Source organism: Zootoca vivipara, chromosome 7 (assembly GCF_963506605.1).
Source record: "Zootoca vivipara chromosome 7, rZooViv1.1, whole genome shotgun sequence".
Classification (NCBI taxonomy): Eukaryota; Metazoa; Chordata; class Lepidosauria; order Squamata; family Lacertidae; genus Zootoca; species Zootoca vivipara.
Window position 1 is genome coordinate 12084481 of NC_083282.1, and position 27407 is coordinate 12111887.

Below are 27407 nucleotides of genomic sequence, written 5' to 3' on the forward strand. Positions count from 1 at the left end.
ATTTGAACATGGCTATCATATCACCCCTTAACCTTCTCTTCTCCAGGCTAAACATACCCAGCTCCCTAAGCCGTTCCTCATAAGGCATCGTTAACAGGCTTTTGACCATTTTGGTTGCCCTCCTCTCGACACCTTCCAGCTTGTCAGTATCCTTCTTGAACTGTGGTGCCCAGAACTGGACACAGTACTCCAGGTGAGGTCTGACCAGAGCAGAATACAGTGGTACTATTACTTCCCTTGATCTAGATGCTATACTCCTATTGATGCAGCCCAGAATTGCATGGGCCACTGGCATGCTTTCGAACTGCTAGGTTGGCAGGAGGTGGGACAGAGCAATGGGAGCTCACCCCGTTGCAGAGATTCGAACTACCGACCTTCTGATCAGCAAGCCCAAGAGGCTCAGTGGTTTAGACCACAGCACCACCCAGGGAACTACTCATATGGTTCAGTGTTGTTTGGGAAGTGTTAGGGCAATTCCCATCTCTGCATCTCTGCAAGGCTATGGAAGGTGCAGATTCTTTCCCTAGATAGTGTCCAGCAGCATGCCTGGTATTGTAGTCCATGATTAATCCAGTTTCAAACCTGGTACTATCCAATTTTCCCTTAGAAACAGAAAAAAACTTATAAAATATCTGCACATCCGGAGAAAGGGAGCTAAAGATATAACATTTTTCACACAGCAGAGAGTGCTATTTTTTCAACTAGTGTTTGGATGAATCAGCAAAAAACTCCACCACGGCTGTTCCTCATTTTCTCCCTCCCCAGTGGAGGAAATTAAGTGTTTTAATTCAACCAGGATCCTTGAAGCACTAACGAAGCATGCTAATTTAGGACGAACAGCACCAGTATGGATTTTTGATAAAAACAGCTGTTAATTTTGCAGAGGAAGTAACTAAATCCGAAGGCTACAAGATACGGCTGTTTGTAGAAGATATGATAAGCAAGCAGATGGATCTTAGCAAACAGTCTGAAAGCACTCCAATTTCAGTTCAGTGAGGTGGCAACAGGATAATTTGCATTTTCTGAAGAAATGGGAAAAGCAAAGGTTTAATTGTGCTGGAATATGTGCTCAGTGGAAACAGGAGGAAAAGAAGACTAAACTGGTTTGGGAAGGCATCTGACTTTTTGGGGTGTGGGTGTCAATTTCAGCTCTGCCTGTGCACCTGTGTGTGTGTGTGACCAATGGAATTCTGGAAGGGTTTGGAACTTGATTCTAGCTGGGGGTGATGGGGGTGGGTCGCCCTAGGTGCCACCCTGGAGGGGGGGTGACACTCAGCGCCCCCCCCACTGGGGAACTTTTTTTAAAAAATTATGTTGCATGAGATTTTTCAACTTTCTTATATGTTCTTTCAATGCTGATTTCATATCTGAAGTCAGTTTTGTTCTGTAAGCTCTAGTTTTTTTGCAATTCATTTTTTTCACTTTTCGACAAAGCCAGAGCTGCATGGGTGTGTGTGTGTGTGTGTGTGTGTGTGTGTGTGTGTGTGTGTGTGACAAAAATAATTCTGCACTGGGTACCACCTGGGCTTGCTACGCCTCTGATCATACCATGAAAAACAGGAGTTTTCAGAAATGGCACATCAATATCAATCTGTCTTTGGTTGTTCCTTCAGTTGGTGAGGCATCAACAAGAAACTGAGCCTTCAGTGTATTTGGCCCAATCCTGTGGCACACCCTGCCAATAGAGATTTAGTGGGCACCTTCTATGCCAACTTTTAAATGCTTGCTGAAAACTTTTCTCTTCCACTAGGCCTATGCAGGCAATTGAGAGTACAGCCCCCCACAAGGGTCTACTGATGTGTTTTTTAAAATTTCTTTCTTTCTTTCTTTTTGCTTTTAACTTTTTAAAAAAGTTTTTATGATTTTACTGTCTGGTTTTATGTTTTTATAGCATTGTAAACCACTGTGGTATATATTTATAATATAAAGGTAAAGGGACCCCTGACCATTAGGCCCAGTCGTGTCCGACTCTGGGGTTGCGCGCTCATCTCGCATTATTGGCCGAGGGAGCCGGTGTACAGCTTCCAGGTCATGTGGCCAGCATGACAAAGCTGCTTCTGGCAAACCAGAGCAGCACATGGAAACGCCGTTTACCTTCCCGCTGTAGCGGTTCCTATTTATCTACTTGCATTTTGACGTGCTTTCGAACTGCTAGGTTGGCAGGAGCTGGGACCAAGCAACGGGAGCTCACCCCGCCACAGGGATTCGAACCGCCGACCTTCTGGTCAGCAAGCCCTAGGCTCAGTGGTTTAACCACAGCGCCACCTGGGTCATTTATAATATAGCATTATATAAATAATGTTATAAATAAATAAATAAGCATATATATATATATATATATATATATATATATATATATATATGTGTGTGTGTGTGTGTGTGTGTGTGTGTGTGCGTTTTTGTGCGTGTGTGTGTATGTATATGTATAAATGCCAAGTAGCACCTTAGAAACCAACTAAGTTTGTTCTTGGTATAAGCTTTTGTGTGCATGCACACTTCTTCAGGACCGCCCCTGGAAAATAGGGACACTTGGTGGATCTGAACAGCTTCTCTCATCTGTAAATTACTGGAATTCAATGAAGTTATGATAATCAGGGAACACCAGTTTTCCTTTCTCTTCTGTCTAAACAAAAACACTCTAAAATCTTTATTATATTTTTAGTGAAGAAGAGCAACTTGGTATAATGTGTATGTGAGAGGGGAGACCAGTACTCACTAAAATGTATGGCTGTATATCTGAGGGCAAAATCTGTCTCTCTTTCAACCTCTGTCAAATCCTTTATGTATCCTTGATGAGAACAGGCTTGGGGAGTGAGAGCACAACAAGTTCCCTTAGAGGTATATCACATAGCCATAAAGGTCATAACAGCCTAGTGCAGTTAGCTAGCTTGGTATTTAAAGGTTGCTCCCCTCAAGATGTGAGTCTGGAAAGGGCAAAATGGAGCAGGTGGAGACCTTCATTTAGCAGGCGGTTGGTGTGGACTAGAGATGATGACTCATGACACTCAAATCCCACTCATTTGGATCTTTCTTTGCTTAATACAATCATCTTGCATAGTCTTCACATACCAGTACCTGAGTACTACAGTCTCAAAGGAAAGAGGTCTCAACAGACACACTTTCAATGCAAGCTAAAGGAGTGTTGTTTACTAGAATGTGAAGCCAAGTTACATAACATATCCAATTCTGGGTGCCACAATTTAAGAAGGATGTTGACAAGCTGGAGTGTGTGCAGAGGAGGGCAACCAAGATGATCAAGGGCCTGGAACCCAAGCCTTATTAGGAACGGTTGAGGGAGTTGGGTATGTCTAGCCTGGAAAAGAGGAGGCAGGAGATATGATAGCCACCTTCCAATATCTAAAGGGCTGTCACAAGCAAAATGGAGCAAGCTTGTTTTCTCCTGCTCTGGAGGGTAGAACTCGAACCAATGGCTTCAAGTTACAACAAAGGAAATTCTGACTAAACATCAGGGAAAAACTTTCTGACAGTAAGAGCTGTTCGACAGTGGAATGGTCTCCCTTGGGATGTTGCAGACCAGGCATCCCCAGACTTCGGCCCTCCAGATGTTTTGGACTACAGTTCCCATCTTCCCCGACCACTGGTCCTGTTAGCTAGGGATCATTGGAGTTGTAGGCCAAAACATCTGGAAGGCCACAGTTTGGGGATGCCTGTTGTAGACTGTCTTTCCTTGGAGGTTTTTAAGGAGAGGCTGGATGGCCGTCTGTTATGGATGTTTTAGCTCAGATTCCTGCATTGAAGGTGCTGGACTAGATGAATCTACGATTCTATGATTCTATAAAATGCATGTGAAAGGGCATGAAGACTAGGGGCAGCAGAGTATTCAGGAGAGGAGCAACCTTCAGATTTATGCCCTGGGTATGCTAGCATGGGAGTATCAGTCACATCTTTAAAGATCACACTGTGAAAATGTCCAGGCCACCATAATGACGCAGGGGGCCCTGGAATAAGATTTCACGTTGCACATGATGGGGCAGGCACCATCAACTTGTTCTCATGAAACATGTCCAGACTTATACGTACTTTCATTCTTGGACCTTGAGGTGAAGGGAAGGTAATAAATTCTAAGACTACCACTACTACCAATGTTTAGAACAGGGGTCCCCAGACTTACCGCGCGGCGGGCCGGAGGGCGGGGGAGTGCGCGCCCGTGCGCATGCGCACACGCACATGGGCGGGGAAAAAATCGCAAAAAATCGCCTGTGCGCATGCGTATGGGCCTCCCCCGACCCGGAAGTGCACCAGAAATGACCTCTTCCGGGTCGGGAGAGGCCCATACGCATGCGCACAAAGGATTTTCGGCGATTTTTTGCCGATTTTTTAGATCGTCGCTGCGCCGCGTGCCGTGAGAGCGGGCGGCGGCAGCGGGCGGCGGGGGTCGTCGCGGGCCGGATTGGAAGGCCGATTGGGCCGCATCCGGCCCGGGGGCCGTAGTTTGGGGACCCCTGGTTTAGAATGTGAGCAAGTCTACAATAGTGTCAGGGACTGGAGGACACTGGAGAGGGGGGTGATGTCAGGGGCTGGGTAGAGGAGAAGGAGTGGTGGAGACCTCCTCCTTATCCTGACCCTTCCAGGGAGGAGGAAGAGGAAGACAGTACAGATTTACAGCAGTGGTTTGCGGGAAGTCACAGCTCAGAGGCAAATGAGGGGGAAAGTTGGAAAATAATGAGAGGAGGAGCAGGCAGCTGGCTGGCACGTTGTTACTAGAAAGCATTCCAGACCCACCATATCCCAGAACCCAGCGAGAGCCTTAAAAGTAAAAGGGCAAAGAGCTCGGAGACAGAGGGCACTTAGTAGCATCCCTAGAGGAGATGATGAGGATGACGAATGAGAAAGTGGGAGGGAAGGAAAGGGTTGAGATCTCTCTGTAAAGACTGAAAGAAAAAAGGCCTGTAAGAAACTTTTCCTTGTCTTTATACTTTCCTAGGCAACCAGTTGGGAGCTGCTGACAGCATCCTGTCAACTAGCAATATTGGTCATGGGTATTTTAATGTCTCCCAAGCCATATTTTGCAATGCATTCAGCCTTCCTTTTAAGACTCACATCTCATCTCATACTCTCAGCGTTCCACTCGAAGTTGTACATGCAGAGGGGGTCTGCAATCACAAAGTTTGTTCCTATCTACCACCAAACATAGAATCTCCATGTTTATGTGGAAGGCACACCAACTCTAAGTGCTGAGAGCTATGTCTTCAGTATTATCACATACACCAAAGTCACCCACCAATACACTAAATATTGTGCTATTGTCCCTCCCATATTCACTTTGAGGTTTCACATTTCTTTACCCATACCTCCTTACTTCCACCCATCCCAGTCCTCAGCTACTTTCACATTTCTGACCAAAAATCTCCCCTTCTTTCTCTTTATCCAAAACGTTCTGCATAACTTCCCATCTCTCTGTTTCTCCTCAGATCTGCTCAGTTCTTATGACCAGGCCTCCGGTAATGAAAATACTGAGCAAAAGAATTTTGAAAGTATCTATTGGAATTTGCCTGTTATTTCCCATAGTTCAAGAGTTATGTTTCCCATAGACCCCTTAACCATGTGATGCATAGCTGCCAAGTCTCCTGTATTCCCCGGGAAACCCCTGTTTTCCCAGCCATTTCCCACTGGCAGCCCGGATTTTAAAAACCCCGTAAATCCCCCGGATTCTTACCGGCTCAGGGAGGCTCCTTCTGCGCATGTCTGGAGTCTCTGGATATGCGCAGAAGCGATTTCTGGCGCTGCTGCCATTTTGGAAATGGGCAGAGCATGCGTATAAGCGACTTCCGGTGCTGCTCTGCCCAGTTCCAAAATGGCCACAGTGCGACTTCTGATCCCAGATTTTTCAATCTGGGAGTAGGCACCTATGCATGTGATGTCATGAAAAACAACAACAATAACACATGTGCAACTGTTTCCAGGGGGTTCGTGAACGTTCCAGAGTATACGGCAACAAGAGACTAAAGGCCAGATAAGATGCTTGCTTAATTAGCATGCAGCTACATAATTGGGCTGGCCCTTTCATTAGACAAGCTGAAGCAGTTGCCTCAGACAACAGAGTCTCTCTTGTTTGCAGCCACCTACCTGCCACCGCTAGAAACTATTTCAAAATATAACTGGAAGTGTAAAGCTTGAACATAAACCTTTCCACTTCAAAAAAGTTTAAAGTAGGCACTCTCCCAGGGCACCTTGCTCAGAATGCCTCTCACAGAGGAAGGGCTCACTTCCTCACAGTGGCAGAGTGTGTTTTTATGGTGCCCGGGGCATGTGTGTGTGTGCATGAGCTGGGGAAACAGGGTGCAGGGTATGGAGGGCAAAAGGAGCTCGCTGTGTGCCAGCCCAGCCATTGCCACCAACACAACACCAGCCCTGAGCTGCTTTGCGAGGCTGCGATCTGGGGAGGGCGGCGTGAGAAGGATGCAACAGCCATGCACCTTTCAATCTCAGCCCCTCACAAAACGAGGTGGAGAATAGGGTGATGGAGGAAATAATGTCAGAGCCGCTCCTGTGTTATTTACATGTAAGTGGAGGGATGTGGGAGAAGAGGTGTGGGAGCGGCAGAGCTATCTGCCTCAGGTAGCTCTTTTGTCTTGCTCCGGTCCAGGTTACATATCTTGCTTTTCCACAATTAAGTACAAGCTTGAGGGGGCTGATTCTTGTTGGGAAAGCAAAGCACAGGAAGGCTTTCCTCTCCCACTGCAACCAGAATCACGTACCCACTACCACGGCTAGGAGCCTGGGGAGGACAGTCCCCACTGACATCTAATTTGATCCTAAGGCCATGCCAAATCAGATCAGATTGTGGAGAGTTTGGGATCCACCAAAAATGGATCCAGGATAAGCTAAGACATAAGACGTCTAGCCCTGCCCAGAGTTTGCTGTGTCACCACATCTGACTGCCAGTGAGTATAATCCGCTCTGTGTACCATTGTTGCCCAAAATTCATTGACATGACTGGGAATTTGCAGATGGGCAATACTTGCTATGGCCAACAGAAGTATTCTCATGAAATCACAGGATATTCATTGACACGGTTGAAATATTTTAAATGTTCACACCTGAGTCTTCGAACTCGCTATTGTAAGTATTCCAGGTCTCGCTGATGCGAAGCAGGTTCTCTTCCATAGCTTGAATATCCATATATGGACAGTTGCATTCTGGGAATTTGGGCCCACACTGACACCAACAGTCGTTGTCCTTGCAGATAAATTCCCCTTCTGAGTTGCAAGCAATATAGCTCAGAGCTGCCTGCACAAACCGCTCTTGCAAGTAGTCGGGAAGGATCAGCTGAAGACCTTGAGGGAGGAGGAAGAAGAAGACAGAATCCATCTTACTAAACTGTAAGGAGGCTGTATGGAGGTGATTCTAAATTGCCACAGGTGATGTCAGGGATGAGCCAGACGTTTCAAGTTTCCCAGAGGGAGGGGGAGATGCAGGGTTAGAGGAAGGAGGAGGTGTGCCCGAGGGGGATAAGGAGGAGAGAGTTATTGAACTCAGTCTAGATCAGGCATCCCCAAACTTTGGCCCTCCAGATGTTTTGGACTACAATTCCCATCATCCCTGACCACTGGTCCTGTTAGCTAGGGATCATGGGAGTTGTAGGCCAAAACATCTGGAGGGCCGCAGTTTGGGGATGCCTGGTGTAAAGCTTACTGTATCTCTTGTCTACACTTTGGGTGGTTTTCCTTAAGCAAGAAATGCGGTGGTAAACAGTCAACTCTCTGGGGCCACAGGACCTCAGCACCTAGTGGGGGACGTTCCTGGAAGAAAGCTTATTTAGGTTGGGGATGCCTGGTCTAGATGAACAGACAGGGAGGGATATAGAGCCAGGGAGTTCACAGGAGCAACAAGTGTTAAGTTCCGGTTCAGAATCAGGGGGAAGGTTTCAGCCAGCTCTCACAAGGCGTGTAGAGAAGAGGAGGGGCAAAATATGGAGCAAGAGGGTTTGCCATTTTCTGGCTTGCTGGAAGGGCAAACACAGACCTCAGCAGAGATCTGAACTGAGTGACTCTGATGAATTATCATTATGTGCTAATGACTGGTTGTAAATACTGTAAATAAAGGCTATAAAAGCGTCAGGAGACTCTCATGGTGATTGTGTGAAGAGAGGAAGCCCGTCAGCCCTGACAGGTGACCAGGCAGGTGGTCCAATGAAATCTTGATAAAAGTAGCTTTATTAATATGCAAGAAATGTTTAAGAGCAGTGCACTGTTGCCCATGCATTTAACATTCAATATGCTTTTATTCTCCCTTTCAAAGAGATGCTTTTGAAATCAACAAACCTTGTCTGCCAAGACAGGGAATGCCAGGTTGTCTTAACTTTATGTATTTCTTAAATCAATGAAAGAGTCATATTTCAGGTCACAGTAACCTGAACTGTACCCACTTTGGTATTATTGATCTAACAACTATAGCCCTATGCCCACATTACTCACGTATGGGGCAATCCCATGTTCACCGGGGAGCCAGTGAATGCTATGTTCACACTTCCAGCTATTCCTTGGCCATTGCACCCCCTTTCTTCAAACCCATGTGTTCCACACAGTTGTATGTAACAGAATTCCAAAGCATATGCTCACATTTGCATCTAAGGGCTTTGTGGCAACAGAAAAGCTGCACAAATGGGAATCCCAATCACTCAAGAGCCCTTGCATTTGAGCAGGAATTCACAGCTCAGAATCACTTTTCTGACATTGCTGAACACAGTGCAAAATTATCAAAGGAAAGGGGAGTGCAATATTGGGGGCAGGGCTGAAAGCAAGGCCCAACTCCCCAGGAAACATGGCATTGCCCTACACAAAAGTAACGCAGGATTATGTTTCAGCATGTGCAAAAACACTTGTTCAGGATGAAATGAAGGTGTGCAAAGAGCCCTTTGTTATCCTACGGCAGGCATCCCCAAACTGCAGCCCTCCAGATCTTTTGGCCTACAACTCCCATGATCCCTAGCTAACAGGACCAGTGGTCGGGGAAGATGGGAACTGTATTCCAAAACATCTGGAGGGCCGAAGTTTGGGGATGTCTGCCCTATGGCCCTTGTTTCTAGCTTGCTTCCACTTTAGATTAACCCCTTGGTTATGTGAGATGAAGATCACCTACACACACACACACACACACACACACACACACACACACACACACACAGCATGGGAGCTGCTTCCCCCTGCTACAATGTCACAAGATTGAGGAATATGTAGGAATAGCAATAAATATGACAATGAGTCAATGTTGTTGATAATGGCAGTGACTACAGCAACCGAAATATGTGGATAGGGCATTCTGCTTCCTAGAGGGGTGTTGATAGTATAGGAAAGACCCACACAACTGGTGACATCTATACCAATGTGAAGTATGTACATGTCTACATGTGTTTCACATATCAACCCAGGTAACTGGTTGATGTTGTTTTTTTTTATCAGACAGAAGATTAGCTGGAGTGCTGTCCTTTTGTGAAAACTATCAAAAAATGAAGGAAAGTTTAGAACTGGCTTTGTGCTATCGGGAATTGCTGAGCCTAGGTCTCTCTGCTTTGCTGTGTTTTGATGCATGGGCCTTTGCATCAAGAAACATTTGCAGGTAGTAATGCACAGGAAGCAATGCAAACTAAATAGGGAGGAAATCAATTCAATCAAGGGTATAGTCTATATTAGCAGGTATCATCCTTCCAGCTCATCACATCTAGTCCTTTCTAATATAATGCAGGAGTTTACAAATGAATGGGAGCCAATTTTTTTGAGCCAGTTCCATCCAAGTACTTGGCCTTTAAGCTGCTTTAGTTCCATTCAGTTATATCTGTTGTCTCCCTCTCCATCTAGGTTGTAGGGTTAATGTGGCTTAGGGTGGAGGAGGAAGGCAATGGCACCCCTATGTCCTATATGTATTTTCCCCAGGTCTCCCTTACAAGGTTCTTATGATATTCGAAGTATATGGTGTTGTCCTCCTGGGATGGTACCACTTCAAAATACAAGAGGGAGGGTTCACACACCAAAAACAAAACAAAAACAAAACCTAGATGTGGAAGGCCAGCAAGCCAGAGAGAATACTATTATTTCATTTGTTTATTTACTTAAAAGCATTTCAGAACTGCTTAATATTAAATCCCTAAGAGATATGCACAAAATAACATAAAAACATAACATAGCAACAAAATAATGTAACAAAAATAACAAAAATAAACATAAAAACTAACAATACAAGAGTATACCAAAAAGAAGAAAATAATGTTATATAATCTGGAAGAGGTAAAATCAGGAATTCGGAAAAAACTAAGTCTGATCTTATGGGTCAGGAAAATCTTCACAAGACATGTAATGAAAATGTTTTAAGTCTGAAAACCACATGGCTCTTGTTCATAACAAAACCACAGTTGAGGCTGTGCTCATTTATATGTAAAGGAAATTTTTTTTGGGGGGGGGGGCGGGAGAGCATAGTAAACTTGGGACTGTGTGTTACGCTTTACTCATCAATGCAACATCGACTATGAAATGGTTTTAAAAGGCAGTTCTGTGTGCTACGATTTTTCTGTAGGAATCCAACGGCATGTATCAAAACAGGTCTGTGATTGATGTAACAACCAATTTCCTAAGCATTTTACTGACAAATATTATGTCTAGCGCAGGGAGAGCAGCTTCCGAACGGCAAATAATTTCCATAAACGCAGTGGAGATATGAGCCCCAATGAAAATGACAGGATCATCTATCAAGCTGTTATATGCCCCAAAATATCAGGCGTACAATGTGATATTCAAGATAGGCTGTCCTATTATGTGAGAAGGGGAAGGGGAGGGTGGATGTTGAGCTTATACGTCAATTCGGTGGGAAGATAATTCTCACCGCCTGTCCCAAGAGCCAAAAAGTGTTATTTTCAGGCAGCTCACATTCCAAACCAGCAAAGGTTTCAGCACCAGGAACAGCTCCATTTGGATGGTGGTGGCAGCGGCTGCTTTCAGGAGAAAGTCTTACACCATCAAAAGCTTTCACAGAAGGAGCCCAAGCAGATGTGAAATTTTGTGGGAAGCTAAAAGAATTTCAATAAGCCAGGCACAAATTCTCTGAGTTTTAAAAATCCTCTCTGCAGCTGTAACCAGCAGCCAAGGAAGAACGTACTGAAAAAGAGAAAGCAAACAACCAGAGCCTTTGTTTCACATTTCCCATTGCTATTTTCTTCCCGTGATCCTATCAGTGTTTTAGCTTGATCTGTGTCTGTTTCCCCTTCCTTGAGATTATATGGGTATTTTAGCTTGATGAAGTCCTATTAACTGGAAGCACAAGGATGAGTTTCTCTGTCACCTACAGGTGAACACAAGATCATTTAGCTCACTATTAAGTGGTTGACTTGCCAGCAATTGCCACTGATAACAGAATCACAGAACTGTAGAGTTGGAAGGGACCCTGGGGATCATCTAGTCCAACCCCCTGCAATGCTGGAATATGCGGCTGTCCCATATGGGGATTGAACCTGCAACCTTGGTGTTATCAGCACCATGCACTAGCCAACTGAGCTATCCTAGGTCTAGGATTAAATACTCAGATGATACCTCTAGGTGGGGGCAAGGAAACTACCCCACTGTTCAAAGGGGGGGGTATATATCAGCTGCTCTTCCACTTTTGCTCTTGGCCCTGCCCACCACCAGCATGTGGCCCTCAGAAGGTTGCTGATAAAGGAATGTGGCCCCTGGGATCCCCAAACCTGATCTATACCAGCTCTAACCCAGGCAATTCCACAAATTTCACAGGCCTGGCTCTCCCAATGTGGCAAAACACACACATAAACACATACTCACTCTCCACTCACTAGTTTAAGATCAATGGAATGTATTGCTCAGGCAGAAGTTTTCAAAAATAAAATAAAAAATGACAAATATCCCTATAAACATCTTCCTGCAAGAAATTAACAAGATTCCACCCACGTACCTTGCAACTGAATTTTATTTTCCGGACTCTGTACCAGAACAGAACTGACAGAATCTAGGTTGTCATAGTTACTGCAGCCAAGAGGACCAGTCCGGGTTTCTGTTACCTAGTGAGTAAGGGAATGGAAAACCATTTGCTGTATTATACAGAACAAGCTAAGTTTCCTTTTAAAAACACCTGGCACAGTGCAGCAATAGAATTCATTTTCATATATACAAGCGGTGTGACATTTTTACCTGTACAGATGTTTCTTTCAAGCTGCCCCTTTCACAGACAGCAGCCTTGCTTGCCGTATCAGATCACCGTATTTTATAGAGATGAAATTAAATTGTAATTTTAGCAAAATCTTGGGAATGAAATTTTTGGAGGGCATTGTGAAAACTTACCCCCTCCCCAAACCCCCCACATGATATTCAGGTGTGGGTGTAAAAGGGGATAATTTCATTACATATTTGCTGGGGGTTGGGGTGTAGAATTCAACAGTCTGGTTGAAAGAATGGCCTCAGAAAACTACTCAACTACCCTTCTGAGAATTTCCAACTTGGTTAATACAGTATGAAAACATATTATTAGTTCCAATTGGAGGGTAAAGGAAGCAATGGGCTAAGAGAGGAGGACAAGAAGGACGTGGGGCAGACCATATCTAAGCCAACATTTCTTGGATAGCTCAGTTGGTTAGAGCAGGCTTCCTCAAACTCGGACCTCCAGATGTTTTGAGACTACAATTCCCATCATCCCTGACCACTGGTCCTGCTATCTAGGGATCATGGGAGTTGTAGCTCAAAAACATCTGGAGGGCTGAGTTTGAGGAAGCCTGAATTAGAGTGTGGTGCTGATAACACAAAGGTTGCAGGTTCAATCCCTGTAAGGAACAGCTACAGCAGGCATCCTCAAACTGTGGCCCTCCAGATGTTTTGGCCTACAACTCCCATGATCCCTAGCTAACAGGACCAATGGTCAGGGAAGATGGGAATTGTAGCCCAAAACATCTGGAGGGCCAAAGTTTGGGGATGCCTGAGCTACAGTTTCCAGGAATCTTTAGGGGGAGCCATAATGGTTTAAGTAGTAAAAATGTGCTTTAAATGAATGATGTGGATGCAACCAGCATTTGACCTAGGTCACTTAGAAGGTTTCAGGGCTCAGTGGGGATTTGAATCCTGGTCTCCCAGTCCAAGATCAACACTCCAGTCACTACACCACACTGGCTCAGTATATTGAACAATAATAAAACTAAATCCACAGTTGTATTCTATTTTTTTCATACTACTTGCAGGCAACAAAACAGGCAAAGTCACTTCACTGAATATTTGGGTTGGATGAAATCTTCCAGTTCAAGAATTTGAATTTTTTTTTTTGAGGGGGGTGGATTATCTGATTTTTTTCCCTGAGAAATTTTTACTTAGTTCTAAATTATTGCGTATTTTTTCAACATTTGAGGTTTTACTTTGAAATTTATAAATATTTTAAACAGCATGATCAAAGTAAAGCAACCAAAGCTCAGAAAACTTTGCACTCAAATCAATGGGACTTCCAATTGTTCAGTTTTGGCAGGATTATACCATTGAATTTTAAATCTGCAAGATTTAACATACCGTAATCTACAAATGTTAAATAAACAAATTTAAAAGGGTTGGATTCAGATTTACTTAACTGGACTTAGTTCCCACAAAAATCAATTTAGCCACGACTAACTTGCCCTGCTGATTTCTAGTATACATAAATTCAGATGGTTTACAGCAGGCATCCCCAAACTTCGGCCCTCCAGGTGTTTTGGCCTACAATTCCCATCATCCCTGACCACTGGTCCTGTTAGCTAGGGATCATGGGAGTTGTAGGCCAAAACATCTGGAGGGCCGCAATTTGTGGATGCCTGATTTACAGTATAATCCTACACATGTCGGCTCAGAAGTAACTCCCACTAAATTCAGAGACACAATCTCAAAAGACACAAGGGGCCAATTGTGGAAATGGTTCCCCTGGATCCCTTCATCTTACTATCTGCTAAGTCTTAAGAATGTATTAAATCCATATTTTGATGTAATCAAGAAAGGTATACAAATACAGACCAACCTCAGTTCTTGGTAATGATATCAACCAGTGTCTGCTACAGTGGCCCGAAACCTGGGAAGTATATCATAGATGAATAACTCTAATTCAATTTTTTTACCCTCCCTTATCCATTATGGTCAATAGATACCTATGCCAGCCCCTTTTTGCTGCCACAGGGTGTCCCACGAGATACAATGCAATTTCATTTGATTCCAATAACAGTTTTAGAAATTGCTAATTACTGAAATGGTTGAGTATACCACAAAGCCTAAGAGTTTGGTAAATGTGAAAATCTGTTTCCAGTATGACTTTCCCCCTTGACAAAACTACAAAATGAATGTTTGTGTATTTCAAAACAGAATTCACATCCCCTGGTAAATCTATTACTGTAAGACCTACAGTTTGAATTTTGAGAACTGTCTTTATTACAGTATAACATTTATTATCTTGAAACCAGTAAGAGAGCTCCAGCTGTGTGTGCTTGTGTGTGGACAGTAGCTTAAGTAATTTCTCCAAAAATAAGGCATACCCCGAAAATAAGGCATACCCCAAAAATATGCCATACCCCGAAAATAAGCCATAGTGATAGGCAGTTTAACCTTGTAGGTTAAACTGTACCATACTTAATTTTAAAAAAATAAGACACCCCCTGAAAATAAGCCACCGTGTTTGTTTGTTTTTTGAGGAAAAATAAATATAAGATGGTGTCTTGTTTTTGGAGAAACACAGTGCAGAATGATTCTTGCAATATCTAGGTTTCAGGCATGAAATTCAAGTTTCGGGTACAAAATGTGTTCATTTATTGCTTTTGAGAGTCTTTGCAGAAACCAAAGAACACCCTCACACAACATTCAACACCAAATCAATATTTCAGATTGTGCAAGTTAAGCATTATAAAGCACTTCGTACAATTAAATGTCTGATGAAATCACTGCCAAATGCAAACAAATTCTGATCCTATAGTCCACATATTTGTTTCTGCAAACTTTCATGCTGTGAAAACTGGTCTTAAGAATTCCAGCTTGAATTTATCTTGCATGTTCATTGACAACCTAAGCAGGAGACCCTGTAATACATGCAATGAGGCATAGGGAGTTTTCCTGAGATTCAATGTCCACCCAAAAAGAAAGGAATTTCATTCTTCCCAGATAGAGTCAAATATGGGAAGGAAAACTAGTGTCTAGTATCCAACCTCACCTTCCTGCATATTTTTCATTTTGATTGTCCTGGACATTCCAAAATGCAAAAAAACCCAAACAAACAAACCACTACTTAGAAGAAGCATGGCAAAATTGGCACTACAAACAGGTGCTTGCGATAGATGGGTTTTCAAGCATTCTACCTTCAGGGCACTATCTCAATTTGCATACTGAGCAATGCCCAGAAATTTGCCCTGGAACCACAACATGTTGCAAAGAATTCTGAGCACAGCAGGGAGGGGGAAGAATAATTCATTTCTTTCATGTGTTTCTTCTCAGTTGTCATTGCAGAACCCCACATAAGCTTTTGAAGAATGCTAGGCTTTCCTGAAAACACTGCACTAGATAAACCAATTCTGTGACAATATATGTTAAAGGTAAAGGTAAAGGGACCCCTGAACATTAGGTCCAGTCGTGACCGACTCTGGGGTTGCGCGCTCATCTCACATTATTGGCCAAGGGAGCCGGCGTATAGCTTCCAGGTCATGTGGCCAGCATGACAGTTGCTTCTGGCAAACCAGAGCAGCACATGGAAACGCTGTTTACCTTCCCACTGTAGCGGTTCCTATTTATCTACTTGCATTTTGACGTGCTTTCGAACTGCTAGGTTGGCAGGAGCTGGGACCAAGCAACGGGAGCTCACCCCATCACAGGGATTCGAACCGCCAACCTTCTGATCAGCAAGCCCTTGGCTCAGTGGTTTAACCCACCGCGCCACCTGTGTTATGTTAGACAATATGTTAATATTGTTCTTAATATGTGTTATGTTAGACAATATGTTAGACAATAGTTATACTATACTGCCACTCAAGCAGAAGTAATTTCCTCCTGCAATTCTAAGACAAGTGTTAATGGTCTGACTTGGACATAATGCTAAACCATAGTTTAGTATGATATCCACAAAACTGCTTCTCCCCCATTGTCCTCCTATAGCATGGCTGTGAGATTTGAAGTACTTACTTTTGTATTTAACTAACCACACTTTGTCATAATATCCAAACCAGTAAGTGTTGTGAGTTTAAATTATGGTTCATTTGAATGAGCCAGGATTAGAAATCACAGTTTGAAGTTGGCTTGCTTGGGCAAAGCATTATTCAAACTAACCACAATCTATCCTAGTTCAGACATAACAACAAACCATAATTGACAATGAGAAAAAATGTTCATGGCTGATGGGGGGGGGGAGGATTCTGCAAATCGAAAACTTATTCATGTACCATTAAAACATAGTTTATTATGTATAAACATGATGTATGATTTTATTTGTACATCTTATGCCACAATAAATCTACTAGACTTTAAGGTGCTACAAGAGTACAGTATCTGTTGAGTTAACCCCTGCTGCCTGTTGTAAATAAGCATTACAAATGAAAAATGAAAATAGAATTTAAAAGCAAAACTGGAGTGCAGCAGAATTTGGTCAATAAGGACCTCTTACTGTCAGCTGGAGAAAAGCAGCAGTTGTGGTCAGACTTTATGAGGTGTATTTATCGCCAATGCGTCAATGGGTAATGTGGTCTGGTTACTGGATATTTGCAATAGCCTTAGGGATTGGTTGCAGAAGTGAGCAGTTTGGCAGCGAGTTTGTGGGGAGGGGCTGGCTCAGGTGGTGGATAAGGCATTGCGTTGGATCCCTAGTCAAGGTGGACAGGGGTGTGTGTTGGGAGCCCCACCTCCACTCCAAGGAATCATGGTATTTCATTAAAGGGATCCAGGGAGAGAACTTCCATCTGGACACCAAGATGGGGGCCTGATTAGTCAAAGCACTCCCAAAATGGTGACCTCAGAAGGGTAGCCTTGATTTGATGTGTCATAGGATGATCTTTAACCTTGGTTAACCCTGCCAATAATCAGCCAGCAGACAGGCTCGTTGCTACAGGATACACACCCAGTGCCTGCACCAAAACCAGCAAACATCTGTTATCAATGCACTTGTAGCCTGTTTAGCCCCAGAAATGGTTGTCCTGTGTTTATTGCAACTTCCCAAGCCCTTGCCCCTGGCTTCACTGCACCTGGATTTGCAATGATCTGTTTTGACAAACTGGGATGCGGGTGGCGCTGTGGTCTAAACCACAGAGCCTAGGGCTTGCCGATCAGAAGGCTGGCGGTTCCAACCCCCTGATGGGGTGAGCTCCCATTGCTCGGTCCCAGCTTCTGTCGACCTAGCAGTTTGAAAGCACGTCAAAGTGCAAGTAGATCAATAGGTACCGCTCCGGCGGGAAAGTAAACGGCATTTCCGTGTGCTGCTCTGGTTCGCCAGAAGCGGCTTAGTCGTGCTGGGCACATGACCCGGAAGCTGTCTGCGGACAAACGCCGGCTCCCTCAGCCAGTAAAGTGAGATGACCCCAGAGTCGTCCGCAACTGGACTTAAAGGCCAGGGGTCTCTTTACCTTTACCTTACTTTGACAATTTAGGATTTCTCCCTTTTCCAAGAGTCATTTCCCTTTAATGCACTATGAACACAAAGTGTTGTTTCATAATGAGGATTTATGTTCTCATATTTATTCTTCCCATTCATTCTCATTACAGCTTGAAACTTCTCAGGTAACCAAATAAGGGAAGGGTGGTAATTAGCCTAATCATTACATGCCCTGCTTTTGCAAATTCAGATTCATCCTTCATTCAGATAGGCCATTCAAGACAATTGATTATAAGTACCAATTGCCTTTAACTCATTAGGTCCCAGATTAGGGGAGATGACACTGTACTTGGGTTTAAAAAGTTGCATGTTTGTGATATGTGTGTGATGAGGGCCAAAAAGACTCTCACTTACATACCAGCTTTGCGGCACAATCTACCAATAAGTGAGAATTTGCAAAAGCATGTCTGTACTCATGACTCTAATGACCAATCTGCTCCACTTTTTGGCTTGTTTTTTTGTTTTGTTATTTCAGGCTTAATATGCTGTAACAAGAGTGAATGGGGGAAATGTATAAACATGACCACACATACAGTAGAACCGAAGTGTCCAAATCCAGGCTGGCCCTACTGTTAGGGAGAGTCTAGTAGCTGCCTTAGGCAGCAGATGTTGAGGGTCAGTGAAGAGCTGTGCCATACAGCCTGCATTCTATCTCCTAAGCTACCCTGTTGCTTTCATGTTTATTACATGATGCTGAAGACAGATTCAACAGCCAATCTTAACTTCTTTTGTATATGGAATTTGTGTGTGTGTGACTTCCGGTGCCGTGCCGCTGCTGATCCCTTATTTTCCAATCCAGAAGTAGACAGCTATGCTCTGCATTCTGGGAGGAGAAGGTGCTTCAAGGTTTAATGCAGCATTGAGGCACAGGCTTAATAAAACACAAAGCTGGCCAGGGTAGGCCTGAGACTGGGAAGGAGCTAGGGAACATGGTCCCCTACACTCCCATATTCCAGACAGTAGAATTGCAGAACGCGCCGAGAGCACAGCAAAAATACCATAATAATAATGCAAAGCCTCGATTTTCCTGCCAAACAATCAAAAGCAAACTTGCTTAATATCCTATCTCATGTGTAGCACCCCCTTAGTGCCAATAACAAAAGAAGCATAAAGCAGGCTGATGTGAGACAGGCAAGCAAGTCCCAAGTGAGCTGTTTCCAAAGATTATCACAGCACAGGTTGTCTCGGGCAGCAGGGTTTTCAATTCCCAGAAATAAAGCTCTTAACGTTTGGCATTAATGAGGAAATGCCAACAGTTTCCACTAAGTTAAGGCTCAGAACCACAGTGATAATGCCCCGATTATATGTGCAGTAAGTAATTGCCTCTCAGCCATGTGGCCAGACTGAATTTTTGTGATACCAGCGGGCAATATTGCCCTTGGAGATATTGGTTTTTTATTTTCTGGTTTTGCCGCTTTCTCACCCCACGGTAGTCATTAAATGTGCAGCAAAGATTGTATGTCTGCATATTTCTGCAGATCCTCCTGTTCCTAGTAGCTTCGCAAACATCTTGAAGTCTATCAGCTTTCTTATTCTTCTCCTTTCACAAGCTCAGTGACAGCTGTGCCTTAGGAAACTTTCTTTAATGCCCTCAGTGTTCCTCTGCCCTATTTCTGTCATAAGATGTAATATTTCATGCTTGATCTGCAGTTGTTTGCTTCCATCATATTCTGGCACATTGACACAAAACTGGGTAGTAACCTTACCTCGGCTGGGTCACACCAGTGACACCAGAATCACCTCTTGGAGGGAGGGAGGGAGGGAGGGAAGGAGAAAGAGAGTGGGAAGAAGGGGGAAAAAATGGACAGAATTCTACATAGAACGAGAGAACAAAACTAAATAGATTCAATAGAGGGAGACAATAAAACAAACCATTAGAGAAAGTAAGTGATAAAAATAGTAAAATGTAACTAAAATGGTAACAGTGCTAGTAAAATAAAACAACCACAAATACCCAGGAAAGGACAATGCAAATGGAGCGGTGGTTCCCTCCCCATATTCTATGGGGCAAAGGAAACTTGCTGTCCTTTGAGCCATAGACCTCAATTGCCAACCTATTGAAATCTATCTTCCATTTCTCTCATGCATGGGGAAACACTGGTGGGAGCCAAAAGTTCCCTGCCATCTTTGACAGTGCACCATAGATGTGCAGTACCACAGAGAGGCCCTCCCCTCCACACAGAGACCTATTGTCATAATGTTGGGCATTTCACAAATTCAGAAAAATAGATAATAGATAGCGTAATGGCGCTTCCCACCCTACCCCCATTTACTTGGAAGTAAGCCCTGTGGAATATGGTGCTTCCAACTTAAATATGCTTAAAACCAGGGTGTCAATACCTAAGCAGCATTTTCATTTTGCAATGATACACCTGTTTCATTCTCAAAGGTGTGTCAAAAGTAAATGCTTGATCCTTGTTTTACATGCAGCCTCCAGTATTCAGTCTCTGTCAGGGCTGGTTCAGATGCAGGTCAGCACTCAAGATACAGAGACAAACAGAAAAAGTTTGCTCTTCATTCAAGAAAAGAGCATACCAGGCAGTAATGCCTACAAACACGACTGGCTCCCATGAAACAGTTGCCAGGACTAAGGTATTTGCCTCCTCCTTCCCCCTAAGTCTCTGGATGTCATCCGGATGTCTCCCAATCAGTCTTAAACTATGTCGGGGCAGGGCCCACCTGTGCTTTTTGTTCTGCCACACACAAAGCTCTTCATGACCCTGGAGACAAGCAGGGAGGGGAGCTTACTGCAACAGGAAAGGCAAGCTCCATGGATGCTTCTACAGCCTCTGTCCCCTCCTTCTCTGCTTCATGTCCTGAGTTTGCACTGCTTTCTGCATCTGGTTCTTCTCTCGCTCAAGCCTCTTGCTTGTTTAACATCCAACTATTCTGTCCCCTCCCATCACCCTCTGACCTGTTCTCAGTGTCCCATCACCACTCCCTGGGCTCTGAGCCTCCCTCCTTTGAGGCATCCCTACGGGGTTCCCTGGCTGGTGCCTCCCACTGGCCCTCTTCATCAAGCCAGTCCCTGACAGTCTCTTTTCATGTCTGCACTGCTACTCGCTGCACTTCCAGTGGTGTCATTGCCCATTTTGGCAGAGCTGCCTTTCTTTGAACACTGTCTCATTAACCTGTGTGAAAGTGAACTCACTTTGTGATTAATACATTACAGCTGAGCCATAATTTAATAACTTATCCTTTTGCTTCTTCTTGTCTGTTCAGCCAAGAACGACATGTCTGACTGCTTTCGTTTTAGAAGCCACTCAACCTTTAGGCTTAAAGTTGTCCTTCTATCTGTGACCTTTCATCATATATCAATTTCTCTTGAGATCCCTCATATACTAACTGGAAAAGCCAATAAAGTGGACTGATCATTTCGTAACAAAATAAAATAAAAATCCTTCCAGTAGTACCGTAGAGACCAACTAAGTTTGTCATTGGTATGAGCTTTCGTGTGCATGCACACTTCTTCAGATACATGCATGCACACGAAAGCTCATATCAATGACAAACTTAGTTGGTCTCTAAGGTGCTACTGGAAGGAATTCTTTCATTTTGTTTTGACTACGGCAGACCAACACAGCTACCTACCTGTAACTTGATCATTTCGTGTTATGACAAACGTTGCTTATTCAAATATACCAATTCCTTGATTACTGCCTTCTTTGGATAGGAATAGAAATGTTGGCTTTTAAACATGCTTCAATAAACATGACTCAAAATGAAGGAAAATGCTAATTCTGTACTATGTATGTAAAGCACTTCCAATATGGTATAAATAATTTTGGGACAGTTCTCCTTCTTCATTGCAACTTAATCAACATTCTTGCCTAGAGCTTTGCTTCTCTTTGAAGACCTGTGCAAAACTACTGCCACTCACTGAAACTCCTTTTCCTTTTAAGAATAATAAATATTATTTTGGTGTACAGGCAAATCTTGTAAGATTAAGAGTGCAATCCTTCCAGGGATAAAACACGGATAAAACAAACTGGCCTCACCACATAGTTAAGTAATGAAAAGTCACTTTGTTGTGATTTCTTGTAGTGCTCTACTGAAGTCTAACACCCAATTTATCAAAAGTTTACTTACAAATTCTATAATTTGTCCTGGCCTCTTTTTCAGGGCGCTTTGGATTTTTTTTTAAAAAAAGGTTTTCTTCAGAATTTTCAGTGGGTGCAGAGCTGAGTTTACCTTATCCATGTCAGGTAGCCATGGGTGGGGTGCATATTTTCCTTTCCATTAAACTTTTCTCCAGCTCTTTGCAGCCTCCCCAGATGATCTAGAAAAGGCCCCTAGGGGAAACTGATGTCTTCCCATGAGCTTTAATTAAAGCAATGGAAACAAGGGAGATTGGCTACAGAGAATATCATATCAGTACTACTGTAGATTTCATTCTTAAGGAAAGTACTTCCTTTTATCTTAAAAAAAGCACACTGATTTCTTTAGAAATCAAAGGACTGCACTTAAAAGAAGAACAATGAAAATATGTCAAGTGCACAGTAGGCAGTCTTCCGAACTTCCCATGGTTACAAGGAAGCCCAGCTGAGGATAATATGGCATTTGCAAGCAATGTGGGCACCCAGGAAGGCTGCCCAGTGCAGACCACTGGGGAAAGGGTTTGTAGAATGGAAGAAAGGACACATACACACAATCACCTTGAAAATGAATGCAAAAATCCCTGCAGCCCACCGCTGGTAAGTCTACTGACATTTCTTCTCTCCTTTAAGAATTTTCTGGTGTCATAAATTGATGGGAAATGGTTACAAAAGGCACAGGAGTTCAGCACAGCACATTTTTTTTTAACATCTCAAAAGATATGCAAATCAGCTTTCAGTTTATTGCAGTTCTGTTGGCAGACCATGAGGAGAAGTGATCAATTTCAAGAAGCATGTCTGATTCCGAAAAGCAGCAGCCACACATCTTTCTCACCCCACCTTAACTCATAACACATTACAAGTAAAAAGAATATATAATTAATTAATTAATAATTTATTATTTATACCCTGCCCATCCAACAGAAAAATGAAATAAAATAATCTATTAAACATTAAAAGCCTTCAGATGTCTTCTAAAAATCTGGTATCTGTTTTTCTCTTTGACATCTGGTGGGAGGGCGTTCCACAGGGCAGGCGCCACTACCGAGAAGGCCCTCTGCCTGCTTCCCTGCAACTTGGCTTCTCACAAATATGAGTTGAGGCTATCTTTCCTTCAGTTTCCCCACACCTGTAAGCAGCCCAACGAACTGGAGCTGTTTGGAACATTCAAAGTATATCAGATATTTTCAAGCCAACCTCTCTCCCCCCCATTGCATTGCAAATGTGCTTGTTTTGAACCACAGGCCCAAGAGAAGGCTTGAATGTGCTAACTGGGATTCTGTAATTTCAATCAAACATCAGCTAGTCATCAGATGATGTAATTCAAAACACTGGATAATAAAACACATTTATTGATGCTGTTTAAGGGGGGGATGACTTAAAAAAACTAATCATTCTAAGGTACTGACAGGAGGAGCCAACCTTTTGTGGGGTAGGTGGGACAGAGAAGGTAGGAGGGACTTTAAATTAATTAAACCAACTCCCTACTCATATCTACTATGTTCAGCTCATAGTTCTGAGAGAATTTGGTTTCTTTGGTGGGCAGAATGAGCTAGTCAGGAGACACAGCACAATAAGTGCCTAGAACTATAGTCAGTGAGCGTGGCTCAGTGCCCATTTTCATAGCACTTTTCGAACATTCAAACTATCAGGAGTGTCATGGAACCCAATCTGTAGCACACATATCTAAAACATTAGCTAATGCTGCGTACAGAGCAAGAGCAGACAAAATTTTCCAGAACCCCCTCTACAAGATGACATAAAGCAAATCATAAACAGTGCTTTTCCAATTATGTTCCAGATTGGCTTGGGAAATGAACCTTGTTTCCCCCCCTGACATTAATCTTTTTTTAAAAAATATATTTTTATTAATTTTCCAATTAAAACCAATTATATCACATTCATTATTTCAAATTATACACATATATATATCAATCAAACCGAATGTTATGCCAAATCATCTAGAGAATTTTTTATTTGGGTTCCCATGCTTCAAGAAATTGGGGATTCCTCGCAACCGTCCACTGCCGTCTTTTTTCTAAAGTTCAAATCGTCCTCCAAGTTCATAATAATCCAGATCTTCCCCTTACAGTCACATAGATGTTTTCCACTTTCAACCGATTATTTCCCAGCTGCTGAGATAAATATCAAACAAGGTTTCACAAATGTTCTTTCTCCTGTGTGGGTTAATCAGTCCAGCCTCCCCATAAATCTTCTTAGTCTGGAGCTCCTTGTTGCGTCGAAGCAGCGCCATCTTAAAAAGCTCAAATCACTTTCGTTTTCTCTCATAGCCATGAAGATTAACGATCTTTATAAAATTTACAGCTTTTCCAGGCAGAAGACCCAAACATCAAACCATAAACTCTTGGTAAATTAATGGATCTCCTTGCCCTATAGCTGAACTTAGCTTCAGGTCGCTGCTCCAATTCAAAGTGCGTCACAGCTCATAAATCCTCCGAACGCGTCCAGGACTCCTTCCGTCCGACTAGGGGGGGGGGGGCTTTTCTCATCGGCAACTCCACATCTTTAAAAAATATGCTCAGTAACAACAGTTTATAAAGTTCAACTCACACAGTCTTTTGCTTCTCTTTCACTCCAAACAAGCCAGGACATCGCGTCTGGGAAGGTACGAAGTAACTCATATGAAGAAAAATAAAAAAAACTCAATTCCCTTATCGCTCCGTCCCCATCAATCCTTCTTCCAGATGATATACAGCCTTTGACTCCTCTCCCTCAGCAGCATAAATTTCTCAGCAGTAAACAGCGCTTCTTCCCCTCCTTCTGAAGTATGTCCATAGATTTAAGCCTAATTATCTTCTTTAACCATGGAAATCCCCGCCATGCAGATTAGCGTCCGGGAGTCCTGGCCCTCGTAAGTGCTTTTCAGCCCAAGCTCCCCCCACTCCATAAACAGTCGGAGTGGGTCTGGGGGCATCGCGGGCCAGCGGCCCCTCTCCGTAACCCCCGGAGAGGGTAGGGGGTTGCCATTTACTCCCCTAGCAACCGCCAAATTCCTTACGAAGGTCAGAGGGATGGAAAACAGGTCCGCCATTCCTGCCGGCGGAAACCGGAACCCCCCCTGACATTAATCTAAGGCAAGCAGGAAGAGTTTTCACTGAGACACAAGTTGTCAACCAGTGCGTATCTTCCCATGCAATGAGCAGTTGCAAGGGAGTGTTGGGTCTAAGGCAGGCTGTCAGTTCATGTGGGGCGACAGCAAGGCCCAGGAGACTGGGCTAGGGGGCATAACCAGAGCATAAGCCCTATAACTCTTTGCTATATTCAGAGATTCTGTAGCAGATGCATAGGGGACTCATCTGCCAGCTCAATAGAAGTAATAGTACCGCTCTATTCTGCCTTGGTCAGACCACACAGGGAATACTGTGTCCATTTCTGGGTGCCACAATTTAAGAAGGATGCTGACAAGCTGGAACATGTGCAGAGGAGGGTGACCAAGATGATCAAGGGTCTCGAAAAGAAGCCTTATGAGAAGCGCTTGAAGGAGCTGGGTATGTTTAGCCAGGAAATGAAGAGGCTGAGAGGAAATATGATAGGCATCTTCAAATATCTTAAGGGCTGTCACATGGAGGAGGGAGCAAGCTTTTTTCTCCTGCTCTGGAGGGTAGGACTTGAACCAATGGCTTCAAGTTGCAAAAAAGGAAATTATCAAAGCACCATCCCTTAGTTTGCCTTGCAAGAGGATAAAATGGGATAGCCCTAAGCCATTTGGAGGAAGTGAGTTATGTAGCATATCTATGTAGTACATAGATGTATACAGGAGTGTTCCCCCATACTTAGCTGTATAAGAGGGTTGGGAAACCTGTGGCCCTCCAAAGGTTGCTGACCTATGACTCCCATCATCCCTGACTGGTGATCATATTGTCTAGTATTGATGGGAATTGAAAAACAACCAGCAGTTTGCAAGCTCCCCACCTTTGCTCTAGAAAATGCATGAGGTAGTACTGGATCAAGGAGAACAAAGAGGGAAATGATGCAAAAGGATTAACAAAGAAGAAGACTATCCTGTTAGTCTTAGCACAGAGAGAAGAGAAGTAAAGGTGGGGGGTCATGATTAGACCAGTCAACAAGCAATTTTGCGAGAGGATGGGCTTGACCTATTACTAACCAATCTTCATTCAAAATAGTCCACTGGTAAAACTGGTTTCTGGCTAGAGGTTGCAACTCTACTTGTCCTCCTCCTCCTCCTCCTCTTCATTGAACACAACCAGCATTTCAGCTAAAAACATATGCACACGAATGTACACTTCAATATACTAAGCCTAGCTTAGATGAGGAACTACACATATATTGGCATGCTATGTGTAGAAACCATGGCCTAACCAATAAGCTTTCCCCTGTGCTTGCTTAGTTCAGGTGTGATAATCACCACAGATCATTTATTTGGGTACAGAAGGAAAGAGTTGTGTTTTGTTCTGCTCCACCCCAAATGACACAGATAATGATCAGCACCACTATGGACCACTTATCTGACCACAGTAATGAAGGATAAGTGAACCTTACTTGCTACAGACATTTGCTCTTATGGAGGCGAGATGTTTTGCCTAAACACAATTCTAATTGTTTGAAGGTGAAAGAAAGAAAGAAAGAAATCAGAAGAAAAGTTATTATTTAGCTTCAATATATCAGAGGGGAAATGGTGATACAAATTCTTAAATATACAGACTGGTGGAATTCTGCTCTGAAAACAAAGGTTACTGAATAGATCAATGGCAATTGAATCACATTCACAGTTCAGTTGACTTTGGCCAGAGAAACGACAACTTACAGCACAGGCATTTTTAAGGATGATGTAGCAAGAAAATCCATTTTATTATGGAATTAATTGAAATGTCTCATGAAGAAAATGTTAGGAAATGTTGTCTATGACACTGTTATTATTCATTTGATGGCCAAGGGATAGGATATTTGGCTAAAAACATGGTCAAATAGCACTAAGTATAAGGAATAACAATGGCAATAGGCATTGGGTTTATCCCTCATTCATTAGCTGTGTATTTATTTACTGAGAGAAAATCATATCTATGATCTGACAATGGGTTGATCCTCAGCATTCAAGCCTAGCAAAACTATTGAGATGTAGTGGCACTGAGTCTGAGCTGCAAATCAGGAAGCCCCTATGAAAGGAGGAAACCTCAGAAAGAAAAGCGGTGAGTTACTGTAGAGCGTGCTGTTGTGATCCTCTGACACAACTAAGTCCATTGCAATCCGTAGGCTGACTGTGTCATAAGATTGGGCGGCAAGTCAGTTGCACAGAATGCGAAAGGAGGCACAATTTTTTGGTCCTCTGACCCAGCGCCAAACACAAGGGCAAGCCAGTCGACCTTTTGACAGGGTGAAACGATGAGAAATATGAAACCAATCAGCTTTGAGATGGAGATCTAGGATAAGCAGCAGCAAGGTGCTCAGCACTTGGATGGGAATAATGGGAAACATTAAGTAATAGCAAGTCTGTCAAAACTTTGGGCAGGAAGCCATTCACGCTTATAGCCAGGCTGCAAACTAACCAATTAAGAAAGCACTGCTTTTGTGAACATTACACATTCATTTTTACAGATAAGAATCTGCAACATGGAATGCCAATTTTCAGCAAGGCAGAAATATCCCCATTTCCAAGCTACTGCCCTTCTCCTGATTTGCATGATATTAATATAAATCAGTTATGTTGCATGGAAACGATAGGAAGGGTAGAAGAGGAGGTTTCTCGGTAGC

General features: G+C 43.3%; 1 protein-coding gene across 2 annotated transcripts in view; it reads right to left on the reverse strand.

Annotated features, from left to right (window-relative positions):
• Nucleotides 1-27407, reverse strand: part of BRINP3 (BMP/retinoic acid inducible neural specific 3) — a 229375-nt gene that overhangs the window by 48389 nt on the left and 153579 nt on the right. For both annotated transcript variants that reach the window (XM_035123029.2, XM_035123030.2), the window contains 2 exons: nucleotides 11917-12022; nucleotides 7062-7298 (listed from right to left, as the gene is read on the reverse strand). In XM_035123029.2, the coding sequence (XP_034978920.1) occupies nucleotides 7062-7298; nucleotides 11917-12022 (343 nt within the window). The remainder of the gene's footprint in view (nucleotides 1-7061; nucleotides 7299-11916; nucleotides 12023-27407) is intronic.